This window comes from Haliotis rufescens, unplaced genomic scaffold (assembly GCF_023055435.1).
Source record: "Haliotis rufescens isolate VD_foot unplaced genomic scaffold, xgHalRufe1.0.p SCAF_18, whole genome shotgun sequence".
Lineage (NCBI taxonomy): Eukaryota > Metazoa > Mollusca > Gastropoda > Lepetellida > Haliotidae > Haliotis > Haliotis rufescens.
The window spans coordinates 25,031,205-25,047,490 of NW_025963868.1; the positions used below are offsets into that span (position 1 = coordinate 25,031,205).

The 16,286-nt window shown below is 42.9% G+C and overlaps 1 protein-coding gene across 5 annotated transcripts in view; it reads right to left on the bottom strand.

Annotated features, from left to right (window-relative positions):
* The window catches only part of LOC124132985 (fibrocystin-L-like), a 153,579-nt gene that overhangs the window by 66,680 nt on the left and 70,613 nt on the right, over positions 1–16,286 (bottom strand). For all 5 annotated transcript variants that reach the window (XM_048398465.1, XM_048398463.1, XM_048398464.1 and 2 more), the window contains 4 exons: positions 12,161–12,324; positions 10,890–11,117; positions 5,303–5,427; positions 1,679–1,842 (listed from right to left, as the gene is read on the bottom strand). In XM_048398465.1, the coding sequence (XP_048254422.1) occupies positions 1,679–1,842; positions 5,303–5,427; positions 10,890–11,117; positions 12,161–12,324 (681 nt within the window). The remainder of the gene's footprint in view (positions 1–1,678; positions 1,843–5,302; positions 5,428–10,889; positions 11,118–12,160; positions 12,325–16,286) is intronic.

Sequence of the window (16,286 nt, forward strand, 5' to 3'; positions counted from 1 at the left end):
TAACACGCACACACGCACAGACAAACACACACATGCACAGACAGACACAGGCACATACCGAGACACACACACATACACGCACAAGCAAACGAGTCCCGTTAAGAGATCCGGGGTAGAATAGGTCTTCAGCAACCCATGCTTGCCGTAAAAGGTGACTATGCTTGTCGTAAAAAGCGACTAACGGGATCGGGTGGTCAGGCTTGCTGACTTGGTTGATGCATGTCATCGATCCCAATTGCGTGGATCGATGCTCATGATATTAATCACTGGATTGTCTGGTCCAAGACTCGATTATTTACAGACCGCCGTCATATAGCTGGAATATTGCTGAGTGCGGCGTTAGACAAACAAACAAACAAACCTGAAAACCCAAAACGAAAAAATTGATGTCCATGACCTTGCTAATTTGGATCTTTCCTCCAGTGAGTGAGTGAGTGAGTATGGTTTTACGCCGCTTTTAGCAATATTCCAGCAATATCACGGCGGGGGACACCAGAAATGGGCTTCACACATTGTACCCATGTCGGGATTCGAACACGGGTCTTCGGCGTGACGAGCGAACGCTTTAACCACTAGGCTACCCGACCGCCCCTCCAGCCAGTGATGTATGTGTCACGCCAGCAATATTACATCAGTATCACGGCGGGGATACCCGAAAGGGGCCCCCATCAATACATTTGTTTTACACTACAGTCAGCTATATTCCAGTGTTATGACGGCGACCTGTAATAATCGAGTATGGGCCAGACAAACCAGTGGTTAATATTATGAGCAATGCCCTACGCCCTCAGGGTAGGATGACACGCACTCAGACAAGCCATTGAACCGAGTCACTCTTTATAATATACCTGGAAGCACAACGCACAAGAATTAATTTTAATTAATATCCCGAATTACTATATCTCTTTGGGAAATTTTAACATACGATATGGATCTCATTTTGCAAAATATAAGGTGAGGTGAAATTGGGTTTAACGTCGCGTCCAAGATTATTGCACTTATATAGCGACGTGTTGAAAAATATAAGTGAGTGAGTTGGGTTTAACGCCGCTTTTAACAGTATTCCAGTTATATCGCGGCGTGTCAGCTTAATGCGCGAAGAAAGCCCGAAGTGATGCAGGTCTCAGACGTTTACCACTTCTGTGAAACCCACGAGCAAGGGTATGGTGCTGACAAACCTAGAAACATAATCGGGGCGAACCGGGATTCGAACCCACAATGATAAGGGACGGAACTGTGCACTCAGCGAATCGCGGCGCCTTAGACGACTGAGCCACCCGTGCCCCCTTGAAAAATATTAAAGATACTACCATCGATGCCTCCTGTAAAATGGGTTCGTTCTTTTGTTTGTTAAACGCCGCACTCAGAAATTTCCCAGCTATATGGCGGCGATACAATCGAGTCTGGACCAGTCAATCCAGTGATTGACATCATGAGCATCGATCCAAGCAATTGGGATGACATGCATCAACCATGTCAGCGAGCCTGACCACACGAACCCTTCACGACAAGCACAGTTCGCCTTTTACGGCAAGCATGGGTTTTTGAAGACCTATTCGAACCCGGATTTACACGGGTATATTTCATATAGAAAACGGAAGAAAATATAGAAATATGCAGTAAGCGGTACTTGGCACTGTTTAGTGTACCTAAGTTTTGGAAAAAACGAATACCGTACCAAGATCCTTGGTGGTGTCTTCCCTGACGATGGTCACAGAGTCCACGTAGATGTCATCGATGGAGTTGGGGCGGTAGATTTTGATGGCGTGCAGCCGGTAGCCGACATGTCCTGCCCTGTGTTCAGTTGCAATCTTGTACAGGTCAATACACGTGTAGGCCCACCTAGATGCAAGGAGACATACACGTGAAGTGAGATTCAATCTTGTACAGGTCAATACACGTATAGGCCCACCTAGATGCAACGAGACATACACGTGAAGTGAGATTCAATCTTGTACAGGTCAATACACGTATAGGCCCACCTAGATGCAACGAGGCATACACGTGAAGTGAGATTCAATCTTGTACAGGTCAATACACGTATACGCCCACCTAGATGCAACGAGACATACACGTGAAGTGAGATTCAATCTTGTACAGGTCAATACACGTGTAGGCCCACCTAGATGCAAGGAGACATACACGTGAAGTGAGATACAATCTTGTACAGGTCAATACACGTATAGGCCCACCTAGATGCAACGAGACATACACGTGAAGTGAGATTCAATCTTGTACAGGTCAATACACGTGTAGGCCCACCTAGATGCAAGGAGACATACACGTGATGTGAGATTCAATCTTGTACAGGTCAATACACGTATAGGCCCACCTAGATGCAACGAGACATACACGTGAAGTGAGATTCAATCTTGTACAGGTCAATACACGTATAGGCCCACCTAGATGCAACGAGACATACACGTGAAGTGAGATTCAATCTTGTACAGGTCAATACACGTATAGGCCCACCTAGATGCAAGGAGACATACACGTGAAGTGAGATTCAATCTTGTACAGGTCAATACACGTATAGGCCCACCTAGATGCAACGAGACATACACGTGAAGTGAGATTCAATCTTGTACAGGTCAATACACGTATAGGCCCACCTAGATGCAATGAGACATACACGTGAAGTGAGATTCAATCTTGTACAGGTCAATACACGTATAGGCCCACCTGGATACAATGAGACATACACGTGAAGTGAGATTCAATCTTGTACAGGTCAATACACGTGTAGGCCCACCTAGATGCAATGAGACATACACGTGAAGTGAGATTCAATCTTGTACAGGTCAATACACGTGTAGGCCCACCTAGATGCAAGGAGACATACACGTGTAGTGAGATTCAATCTTGTAAAGGTCAATACACGTGTAGGCCCACCTAGATGCAAGGAGACATACACGTGAAGTGAGATTCAATCTTGTACAGGTCAATACACGTATAGGCCCACCTAGATGCAAGGAGACATACACGTGAAGTGAGATTCAATCTTGTACAGGTCAATACACGTATAGGCCCACCTAGATGCAACGAGACATACACGTGAAGTGAGATTCAATCTTGTACAGGTCAATACACGTATAGGCCCACCTAGATGCAATGAGACATACACGTGAAGTGAGATTCAATCTTGTACAGGTCAATACACGTGTAGGCCCACCTAGATGCAAGGAGACATACACGTGTAGTGAGATTCAATCTTGTACAGGTCAATACACGTGTAGGCCCACCTAGATGCAAGGAGACATACACGTGAAGTGAGATTCAATCTTGTACAGGTCAATACACGTATAGGCCCACCTAGATGCAAGGAGACATACACGTGAAGTGAGATTCAATCTTGTACAGGTCAATACACGTATAGGCCCACCTAGATGCAAGGAGACATACACGTGAAGTGAGATTCAATCTTGTACAGGTCAATACACGTGTAGGCCCACCTAGATGCAAGGAGACATACACGTGAAGTGAGATTCAATCTTGTACAGGTCAATACACGTATAGGCCCACCTAGATGCAACGAGACATACACGTGAAGCGAGATTCAATCTTGTACAGGTCAATACACGTATAGGCCCACCTAGATGCAACGAGACATACACGTGATGTGAGTATCTGAGTGAGTGAGTGAATTTAACGCCGCTTATATCATGGCGTGTCAGGCAAGCATAAAGGGGCGCATTCTGTGACACCCCCAAGGAAGGACATTGTGGTGACAAACATGGGACTATAATCGGGCTGAATCTAGGATTCGAAACAACGCTCATCGGATCCTGCTTCGACTAAGAGATGCAAATCTGCGTAGCAAATTTCGGAGCCTTGGAGTAAGTGAGTGAGTATGATTTTACGCCGCTTTTAACATTATTATGCCTGAAAGTCAGATTGACCAATAAGAAAGCCGAACTACTGATCCCATATGATCCCGTGTACTGTTAGAATACATCTAAGATGGTTGTTACCGCCCGTCAAGAAATCACCCGTTCAATAAACATACAACTGTAGTACACATTGTGTAATACCAAAACGCGTGGTTGTGTTCTGTCGGGCACGTTTCACCAAAAAGTATTGAAAGCTCTCAACATCCCTTGGCTTACTCAACGACATTGCGTGTGGAGGTGATAGATCACTGAGAAGAGCTTATGCACACTCGATGACCCCAGCAACCTTGTTGCTAGGCTGACGTCACATGGCATTGTTTCACCGATGAATCTTGCAGCAAAATTCCCACACTCCGGCGAAGTGGTGACTCAGCACAACACCACTGCCACAGGCTAATTTGCATATCACGTGACCGGACTTTTCTCTTGTTTGTAAACAAACGCGCTTTTTCAGAAATCAGTATAGAACGGACTAATGCAAGTTTTGGGGGGCGCTTTACATATTGTTTTGCATAATTATATAGATATGCTAATACAACTGCGACAGTGAGTTGCATGACAATACAATTTATATTTTTATACATCGAAGTGACCGTATCGCTAGCTCTTCGAAGGGCTTCGGCGACAGCACGTGGAGCCGTACAACCAATGTAAACAAACGATAACTACGCAAAAGCAAGTAGATTTTCACGTTTTAGGATACTTTCTAAATGAACCGTAACCATTCTTTGACATTTGTTTATCACAATGTGAAAGCTTGTCAAAAATTAAACGCATACGCAATATCTTGAATGGACTGTGAAAGATGTGACGAATCGTCACATGGCGCTGGCCTGTGGCAGAGGTACTATGCTGGCTGGCTCCCGGCCGCAAGGAACTCTGGGTAGGAGAGTGCAAAATTCCACAAATTACGTCATCGGGTATTGTGACGTGATTATAAACTTTGCGGTGCACGGCCTCGTTCCACAAGGCGATCGTACTGTAGCGCAACGACAGTCGTAAGTCTGTGTGAAAGTATGTGAGTTGCGATAACCTTAGCGTTACGATAACTTGTGTAACGGACGCCTGAATTCTAAAGGCGGACCGTTGTATGGTATTAAATTTATACGTTTCAACTTTTGACGTGTTTGAAGTATTATTTTGCTAAGCTCAATTGGATTATGCCGTGGATCGTGTAGGTGTCAGCCTATTCACACAGGACAGTATAATTCTAATTTTTTTTATAAATGGCAAGTAATAAATAAATTACTAAACTCGCTCCCATGCAAAACCAATCTTAGGAACCTCGTGAATAGTTGTGGTATCTGACGAGCGAAACTCGTTTAATAAAATTGTTATTACACGGGAGCTCGTTTAGTATTCTATATTAACGTCAACATTTTATCCAATGATGACTAGACATCTGGACCTACTTGTCAGGGTCGTCGACTGTGGGGACGTTGAAGGTCTTCCACGCGACTGGTTTGTCTCCATCCGACTCCTCGTACTGATACTTCATGTTCAGGTACTTGACGACACCACGGTACGCCAGACAGAGCTGTGAAGAAAACAGGGGCGTGATGTGGTAAAGTACGGAAGCCTTTTGGGGCCATTTGTTTTTTTGTTTTTTTCTTTTTTTTCTTTGAAAATTCAAGTTACTTAGTTAAATTTCAAGATACCAAGTTGAAATTGCAAGATACGATGTTGAAATTTCAAGATACATGCTAAGTTGAAATTTCAAAATAAGGATCTCGAAATTTCAGGATAATAAAATGAAATGTCAACTTATGTATCTTAGAATTTCACAATATCAAAACAATTGTCCCAAAATCTGGTGAGACACCCCCGAAGCTGTCGCCACGCAACTTCTATTTACACCCACGCTCCAGTGAACACAGACACAAGGATGACAGATTAATAGTTTCATAACGTCTTGACAATCTGTCGTGATCATGACACTGACATGTGGTAGTTGACCATGCAGTGTGTAACACCCCGTTTAATGCACCAGGGCCCACTTGCACAAAGCGATCTTAGCGCTAAGATGATCGTAACGCCCATACTTTAACATAGACTCACAACAGTCTTAGCGCTAAGATCGCTTTGTGCAAGTGGGCCCAGAACTGTCAATGCACACGACATCGCTCTTCCTTAGGCTATGGTAACGTCAATGTGGGGAAAACTAGGCCGTCTTTACTACTGTGTGTTTCTCATCCCTCAAGGGTCTATCAACCAGTGAAGATCCGGGTCAGAACTGGTAAGAGGCGACAATGCTTGTCCTTATTAGCGTCAACTAACGGGATCAAGTGGTTAGGCTCGCTGCCTTGGTTCATGCATGTCGTCGTACTCCAACTGCGTATCGATGGTGTCAATCACTGGATTGTCCAGATTCGATTATTTACAGACCGCCGTCATTTTGCTGGACTGTTGCTGAGTGTGGCGGTAAAACAACAAACGAGATGTGGAGGAAAAGAGTAAGGTAAGGGAGACAACCTATTCATTGTGAGGCTATTCAGGCTATTTCGGGGTGTCTCACACCCGTGTTCACCTTCAGAGGCATTCGTCACCACTCGCCCCTTTCCGTAACCTGCAAGAAGACTCGTCCCCCTATCGATGAATGTTAGGTGCGAAAATACGACAAACCAATCAGAATGCGCGTATGATTCTTTGTCAAATAATCCCTCAGAAATAATTTTTGATTTTACATATGTCTTGCATCTAAAAATATACCAAAGACACAGTTAAATGTGTTCAATCATACTGTATAATTCCGCACGTCCCGGCGTGCTTTAAATTGCATCTGAAATATATATCATATATGGGGAAATATATGTGAACCATTAGGCAACGAGTTGACAATTGTTTTAGGTATGCCCGTTTGCGCTAAAACGGAACCCAGTCGCAAAAATGGCCATGAGAGGGGCACGAGTCGCTATTCGGCTTGTCCCGGAATAATACGAGTTGGGCACGAATGCTTCAGAGGGTGCGGGTGGACGGAAGAATTGAAGATAAAACAAATAAAAAATTAAAAGGTTGCCTTTGGCTGAGTGAGTGAGATTGATGGGTCTGGGTCTGCTGAATTATACATGCAGTCTTAGACTTTGACACTTTGGTGAAATCCAAAGTTATGGTGCTGACATAGGATCCTTGCACGCCTAAGGGGAGCAACTCTGCAAATTACGACTTCGGCGACTGGGCCTCCCGTGCGCCTGACGTTGGTTAAAAATCCTCTGATGATGCAGGACGGCTGTATATTTTTGGACCGCTTCAATTAATTACTATAACAATGACTGTTCCGTATGATTTTGAATTATTTATAAAGCATTTTATGTGTCTGATAGGCCTGTATGGCGGGATCCTTCTTTTAATATACACCTGTATTTTAACAAATGTGTCAAATGAAATTAAATTGTAATGTGAGACACCAATAAATAGTTTTTCTTTCTTCTCCCAACACGTTGTTATTTGCGACTGGTGCGACGAAGGTCAAAAGTTCGGATCTGTTTATCGATAGTCAGAGCTCGAAAAACGAAATATGAATATATATCTTGGAATATACTGACGATAAAATGCAGAAAGATGAAAAACAACCACAGAGATGGCTTTATCAAAAGATTTATCCTGGATACAGATACCTACTACTGATGGTGCTGAAGTCTTTGTAGTAAATAGCTGAATTCTCTGATTCCTGACACGATTATCTCCCCTTGTACATATTCACTCGTTTGAGCCAATGACGCAATGGCAGGACCGAGGGACGTTCAAAACAATAGAAATACTATACCATGCGAAACGGGAACAATGTTTTAATTTGTTTACGTTGTCAAACAAGAACGTTTTTCAGAGCACGAGGTTCGTTTTAACGGATGATTAGCCAAGCTTGGCTTTCTTCGCGACCATTTAAATTTGTGATAAAGTCAATTTCCCTTTAATATGTTGGACAGACAGTGGCTTATAATTCGCAGCTGAGGGTGAAATATTTGAGAGAGAAAAATATTATTCGATGATAGACAAAGAACGGTGTTCCTTCTGGAACATTTGATGCTTCAGCTGAGGTGGTTCACATATACATCTGTTGGTGTACTGACCAACACAGAGCGGCTGGTAAGGCTAACCTTCACCCCACCCCGGCGCAGTAATAGTTTGTGGCGAGCAATAGTGTTCCTTCTGAACCGTCTGATGATTCAACTGGTTGCTTCACAAACACATCTGTTGGTGTACTGACCAACACAGAGCGGCTGGTAAGGCTAACCTTCACCCCACCCCGGCGCAGTAATAGTTTGTGGCGAGCAATAGTGTTCCTTCTGAACCGTCTGATGATTCAACTGGTTGCTTCACAAACACATCTGTTGGTGTACTGACCGATACAGAGCGGCTGGTAAGGCTAACCTATACCCCACCCCGGCGCAGTAATAGTTTGTGGCGAGCAATAGTGTTCCTTCTGAACCGTCTGATGATTCAACTGGTTGCTTCACAAACACATCTGTTGGTGTACTGACCGATACAGAGCGGCTGGTAAGGCTAACCTATACCCCACCCCGGCGCAGTAATAGTTTGTGGCGAGCAATAGTGTTCCTTCTGAACCGTCTGATGATTCAGCTGGTTGCTTCACAAACACATCTGTTGGTGTACTGACCGATACAGAGCGGCTTGTAAGGCTAACCTATACCCCACCCCGGCGCAGTAATAGTTTGTGGCGAGCAATAGTGTTCCTTCTGAAACCTCTGGTGATTCAACTGGTTGCTTCACAAACACATCTGTTGGTGTACTGACCGATACAGAGCGGCTGGTAAGGCTAACCTATACCCCACCCCGGCGCAGTAATAGTTTGTGGCGAGCAATAGTGTTCCTTCTGAACCGTCTGATGATTCAACTGGTTGCTTCACAAACACATCTGTTGGTGTACTGACCGATACAGAGCGGCTGGTAAGGCTAACCTATACCCCACCCCGGCGCAGTAATAGTTTGTGGCGAGCAATAGTGTTCCTTCTGAACCGTCTGATGATTCAGCTGGTTGCTTCACAAACACATCTGTTGGTGTACTGACCGATACAGAGCGGCTTGTAAGGCTAACCTATACCCCACCCCGGCGCAGTAATAGTTTGTGGCGAGCAATAGTGTTCCTTCTGAAACCTCTGGTGATTCAACTGGTTGCTTCACAAACACATCTGTTGGTGTACTGACCGATACAGAGCGGCTGGTAAGGCTAACCTATACCCCACCCCGGCGCAGTAATAGTTTGTGGCGAGCAATAGTGTTCCTTCTGAACCGTCTGATGATTCAACTGGTTGCTTCACAAACACATCTGTTGGTGTACTGACCGATACAGAGCGGCTGGTAAGGCTAACCTATACCCCACCCCGGCGCAGTAATAGTTTGTGGCGAGCAATAGTGTTCCTTCTGAACCGTCTGATGATTCAACTGGTTGCTTCACAAACACATCTGTTGGTGTACTGACCGATACAGAGCGGCTGGTAAGGCTAACCTATACCCCACCCCGGCGCAGTAATAGTTTGTGGCGAGCAATAGTGTTCCTTCTGAACCGTCTGATGATTCAGCTGGTTGCTTCACAAACACATCTGTTGGTGTACTGACCGATACAGAGCGGCTGGTAAGGCTAACCTATACCCCACCCCGGCGCAGTAATAGTTTGTGGCGAGCAATAGTGTTCCTTCTGAAACCTCTGGTGATTCAACTGGTTGCTTCACAAACACATCTGTTGGTGTACTGACCGATACAGAGCGGCTGGTAAGGCTAACCTATACCCCACCCCGGCGCAGTAATAGTTTGTGGCGATCAATAGTGTTCCTTCTGAACCGTCTGATGATTCAACTGGTTGCTTCACAAACACATCTGTTGGTGTACTGACCGATACAGAGCGGCTGGTAAGGCTAACCTATACCCCACCCCGGCGCAGTAATAGTTTGTGGCGAGCAATAGTGTTCCTTCTGAACCGTCTGATGATTCAACTGGTTGCTTCACAAACACATCTGTTGGTGTACTGACCGATACAGAGCGGCTGGTAAGGCTAACCTATACCCCACCCCGGCGCAGTAATAGTTTGTGGCGAGCAATAGTGTTCCTTCTGAACCGTCTGATGATTCAGCTGGTTGCTTCACAAACACATCTGTTGGTGTACTGACCGATACAGAGCGGCTGGTAAGGCTAACCTATACCCCACCCCGGCGCAGTAATAGTTTGTGGCGAGCAGTAGTGTTCCTTCTGAAACCTCTGGTGATTCAACTGGTTGCTTCACAAACACATCTGTTGGTGTACTGACCGATACAGAGCGGCTGGTAAGGCTAACCTATACCCCACCCCGGCGCAGTAATAGTTTGTGGCGAGCAGTAGTGTTCCTTCTGAAACCTCTGGTGATTCAACTGGTTGCTTCACAAACACATCTGTTGGTGTACTGACCGATACAGAGCGGCTGGTAAGGCTAACCTATACCCCACCCCGGCGCAGTAATAGTTTGTGGCGAGCAGTAGTGTTCCTTCTGAAACCTCTGATGATTCAGATTGTTGCTTCACAAACACATCTGTTGGTGTACTGGCCAATACAGAGCGGCTGGTAAGGCTAACCTATACCCCACCCCGGCGCAGTAATAGTTTGTGGCGAGCAGTAGTGTTCCTTCTGAAACCTCTGATGATTCAGATTGTTGCTTCACAAACACATCTGTTGATGTACCGGCCGATACAAAGCCGTATGTAAGACAGACGCATACCCCACATTTACCGGAGCTTGTCCAGGATTTAAAAATGATGGCTGCAAACTACCCAAGTCAAGAACTCAACACAGCGACTGATACAGGCTGCCACGTAAGGTGTCTGATAAAATAGGGATTCATCTATCCAAATTATTTTTGTTTATTCCATTTTCAATCATATTTTCCATTTCAATATCATACATAGAGTGTGCATGGATTTGTTGTGATATTATTGACATGTTTGTAGCATCTATCCAAACTATCGATAGTTCAGTATAATATTAATGTCAACGCTTATTGATTACAATACTCACCACCTTGTATTGTGAGAGGGACATTCCATTTGAATCGCCATCCTTCAGATACAAATATTGAGGATTCTTAGAAGAGAACCGGCCACAGAACGGTTCCTCGTCCGACACCGCCACGCCATACAAACTGTGCACGGCAACCTCATAGTCGAGTGATAAATATTTATGGGGCGGGTTGTTGTAGATTTCTGGGCAACGGACGCTGAACAACAACATCAGTGACGCTTGCACCTGGAACATGGAATAGGTGCCATCTCAGTTCTAATTGTAAGGGATCAAATACACAGCGACACCCACACAGCTGCAAACAAACACATAATGTTAAAATGAGTGTGATTTCAGTATGGTTGGTTGATAACTTTGTTAAAATTGGACTGGATCACCTTGGCCCACTTGAACAAAGCGCTCTTAGGGCTAGTATGGTCGTAGCTTCCATAATGTATTGTTTGTTTGTTTGTTTGTTTGTTTAACGCCGCGCTCAGCAGAATTCAAGCTTTTTGACGGCGGTCTGTAAATAATCGAGTCTGGAACAGACAATCCAGTGATTGACATCATGAGCATCTATCTACAGAATTGGGAAACGATGACATGTATCAACCAAGTCAGCGTGTCTTGCCACCCGATCCCGCTAGTCGCCTCTTGCGCCAAGTATAGTCGGCAAGCGTAGGTTGCTGAAGACCTATTCTACCCCGGCTCTTCACAGTTCCCCATACTTTAACATAGGCTTAAGATAATCTTAGCGCTAACATAACATTACATAACATAACATAACATAACATAACATAACATAACATAACATAACATAACATAACATAAAGTAACGTAACGTAACGTAACGTAACGTAACGTAACGTAACGTAACGTAACGTAACGTAACATAACATAACATAACATAACATAACATAAAGTAACGTAACGTAACGTAACGTAACGTAACGTAACATAACATAACATAACATAACATAACGTAACGTAACGTAACGTAACGTAACGTAACGTAACGTAACGTAACATAAAATAACATAACGTAACGTAACGTAACGTAACGTAACGTAACATAACATAACATAACATAACATAACATAACATAACATAACATAAAATAACATAACATAACATAACATAACATAACATAGCATAACATAACATCCGCTAAAACATATGTAAGAGAATACCACACAAGAAACAAGTAATATCGGTATATTCATTTGAAACTGCGGTTATCTAACCACTATTATCTCCTCTAACCTAAATGTGGATGCAGGTACACTTACGTCATCAGCACTGGCGGTGACCTTAATGCTTGGGGAGGGGAGATCATCCATCTTGAGACTGAAGTGTTTCAAGGGTGATCTCCCCTTTGTCTTTTCTGCAATGGTAATCGTGCAGTCTTTCGGGCCTCCAGCGTCGAACATGTAGGTGAGGTCGGGAAAGTCGCCTGAAGCAGAAGATTTGTCTTTCCATGTACTAGTAAACATATTTTATTGCAAAAACACACCAATAGACAATGCAAAATTTTTAAAGCGTAAATGGTCTAACAATGAAGCCCGGTCACCACTGTCAAGTATTAAACTGTAATGCATGGGCGGATACAGCTTTTTTAAAAAAAAGGGGGGGGGGGGGGGGGGGGGGTGCACAATTAAGATCTATTTATTGTCTTTTTTTCGAAATAAAAAGGGGAGGTGACCCCCCCCCCCCCCCCCCCCCTTTGTATCCGCCCATGTCATGCATCCTCAGTCAATCAGAACATAGAAGGTTGAGATGATGTGTGGTGAAAGGGGTGTGGTGAATGATTATTCTACCATGAATTTGGTCAATCAGAATCTACTAAATCACAATAAACCCCCTCTGATTGAAACAGCTGGTTTGACGGCTAATATTAACAGAATAGTACTATTTTCATTCATTGTCGGTAGGCATATTTAAATTTAAATAAGTATATCTACAATTACAGGTTACAAAATGCACAGATACGGTTATTACAATATAAAAAGATGTGTGGCAATACACTTCGTGCAGAAAACACGATAGAAATCTACAAAGGGAATGTATTTACAGTTTGGAGACAACACACACTCCGGCGCAGTGGTGACACAGTGGTGACTCAGTGGTGACTCAGTGGTGACACGATCGCCATAGGCTAATTTGCATATCACGTGACCGGACTTTTCTCTTGTTTGTAAACAAACGCGCTTTTCAGAAATCAGTATAGAACGGACTAATGCAAGTAGTTTGGGGCGCTTTACATATTGTTTTGCATAATTATATAGATATGCTACAACAACTGCGACAGTGAGTTGCATGGCAATATATCTTTATACATCAAAGTGACCGTATCGCTAGCTCTCCGTTGGGCTGCGATGACAGCACGTGGAGCCGTACAACCAATGTAAACAGAGGATAACTTCGCAAAAACAAGTAGATGTTCACGTATTAGGATACTTTCTTAATGAACCGTAACCATTCTTTGACATTTGGTTCTGAAAATGTGTAGACTTGTGAAACATGAAACGGATGAAAAGCATATTCAATATCTTGAATGGACTGTGAAAGATGTGACGATTCGTCACATGGCGCTGGTCTGTGGCAGAGGTACTATGCTGGCTGGCTGTGACGTCATATCGTTTGCGTCACAATGAGCGATATGACGTCATAATGGTGAATTGCGATGTAGAGCGAGAGGTGTCCTCCCATTAGTTAGACGTCCCAATAGTTAGACAGCTTATAACAACACTTTAAACGGTTGAGTGCACACTAACCCTTATGCTTGTTACCTCAGACTTTAAAATGGAATAGTCTAGATAAGATCTGACAAACAAAGCAAAGCAGCTTTAAATAGATACTTTAATATTATACTTAACATTTAATGACACTTTACATTTGATAAATTATATACAGTTTGGTGAAATGATGGCATCGCTGGGATGCTGGCTTCATCTACTTGAGTGACTTGCTCCTCTAGAACAGAACAGAACTTTATTACGCTCAGCCCGAGATCCTCGGCATAGGAGGTACAAACTGACAGCAAAATACACATTATAATTGCGGATTGTGGTTAGCCGGAAGATTTTACAATTTGCATTACATATTTACAGAATTTACTAAGGTTTTTTAATACAGATATCTCTTTACAAGTGAAAAGTCTTTGAAATTTAATCATATTAGGTCTTTTAGAATATGTAGGTGGGATATACAAAATTCTTTCTTTAGTAAAATATGGACATTTAAAAATATAGTGAAATTCATCTCCAATATCATCAATAAAACGCAGTTTACATTTTCTTTCACAAATAGGTATCCCATTCCATCTTCCTTTTTCAATTGGTAAGTGGTGGCATGAAGTACGAAATAAAAGTAGAGGGATAGCTTTATTTAGGGGTAGGGACGTCAGATAATTTTCTAATTCAAATTGTGGTTTCAAGAGAGAATAGACTACACTTTCCTCGTGCAATGCCTGCATCTGTGTGGTTTCTTCTCGCGCTCTTTTACGAAGATTGCTGACAAAGTTCACTCTGGTTTCATCTTCAGGCGGATGGTTATGTTCCGACTGATTGCAAAGAAAGTCACCGACAGTCGTACATTTCCCATTGCACGTCTTGACGACACATCTCGAATGTGAGCAGGTTTGCCTCTCGCGGTTTCTGTTGTAAATATATCCATCTAATATCAACTGCTCACTTCCACGCCGAGAGATGATGTACTCTACTTTCCTTAAACCATCCATATCGATACTGATAATGATACGTACCCCAAGATCATTTTTATTTGTTTGATGAGTACGTAATCTAAACTCAACTCCTTCAACTGATCATACAGTAAGACAATTAAGCTACTCCATAGTTTACACAGTTAATCTCATGCCTATTGAACCTGTGCTGAGAGTAAGGTAATTTAGGTTAATTAAACGAAATTATAACATTTATACTCCCTAAACTGTGAGTCCCCTATCCCTACTCAGTACTTTAATCTAATTAGGACTGATCCATTACACCTGTAGGTATATTCCCTCTTTGCCTAAATAGAAATGTCTAACAATTGGGACGTCTAACTAATGGGACGTCTAACTAATGGGATATAACCGAGCGAGAGCCTTGCAAAACTTGCTTTGTTTTCTTTAGGGATGCCCACCTCATGTTAGCTTACCAAGTTGCCGTGCTTATATGCTTTCAATGCCTGTCATATGTTCGAGTGAAGTATTACGGTGTAAACAAACTGCTTGAGTATATACAGCGCCATATTTTGTTGGTGATTCCGTAATTCAGATCGACAACCCACTCAAAACACTGAACTCAACCCATGCCGCTTCACACAGTATATTTGCGAACACCAAAGAGTTCGCGTTTTATTTAGTCATGGTAGAATGGAGATAAACATACTGTGTTTTCAATGTAGAGCTAGGTTACCTGTAGATATAACCGCGATAAATTTATCATTCGAAACCTCACGCTGCGCGTTCGGTTCCAAATTCAATTTAGCGGGGTTAAATCTCCAGGTAACCTAGCTCTACATTGAAAACATAGTATGTTTATCTCCTAATTGCATTTACATTGCGACATGCTTGCATTTCATCTGAAATGTTATATCCAGTAAGGGTGTTCCAGTTGACGACGTTTAACCTCTGGATGCCGAGGTTTTTTTCTGAAGCACATTTTCCTAAGATCGGAAAAGTGAAGGTTGTGCGAGAATTGCGCTCACGCGGCACTGGATCTACCTCTGGCTATAAAATTACGCAGAGGTGGAGAATATTAAATTTCCTATTTGATGGTGTAAAGTTAACTGCAAATATTAAACCGGTTTAAAAAAAATACACTTCTAAGTGTTGTCCGAGAATTTATTCTGCGTTGAAAAACAGTAACTTTCTCCGCTATTTATCGTACACCGATAAAAGTACTGTGCGAGGATTTTTTTATTTAGAATCTTTACGGAATCTGTGGGCGAACAAAATACTGCCTAATATCTGAACGACATAACTATATATCAAATGGAGTTATATGTGTATATATACCGACATCAATCAATACCAAAAAGAGCTTGCCGTAAATGACGAAAACTGATTTTTCTCTATGACGTCAAAAGGCGACAGAGAGGTTACACACGTACAAAGAAAAGGGGGCATAACTCCGCTATGCTTAGCACTAGTTTATTGTAACTCAGGTCACTTGGTGAGAATTAGCTGTGGGTGAGTGTAACATATTTTCCTGGTGTTTTGTTCACGAGGAACCAAACTATTCCAACACAAATATCGATAAAGAAACGTTTAGTTATACGTTTAGTTATAATAAACACCCCATAACATGTGATGAAATCGTGCTTCATTAAAAAGAGGTAATAGAGAAATGGATGGCCCTATCTAACCTATAACTTAGTCCTTAGATTCCAACATTCTCCTGATTGTGTAAG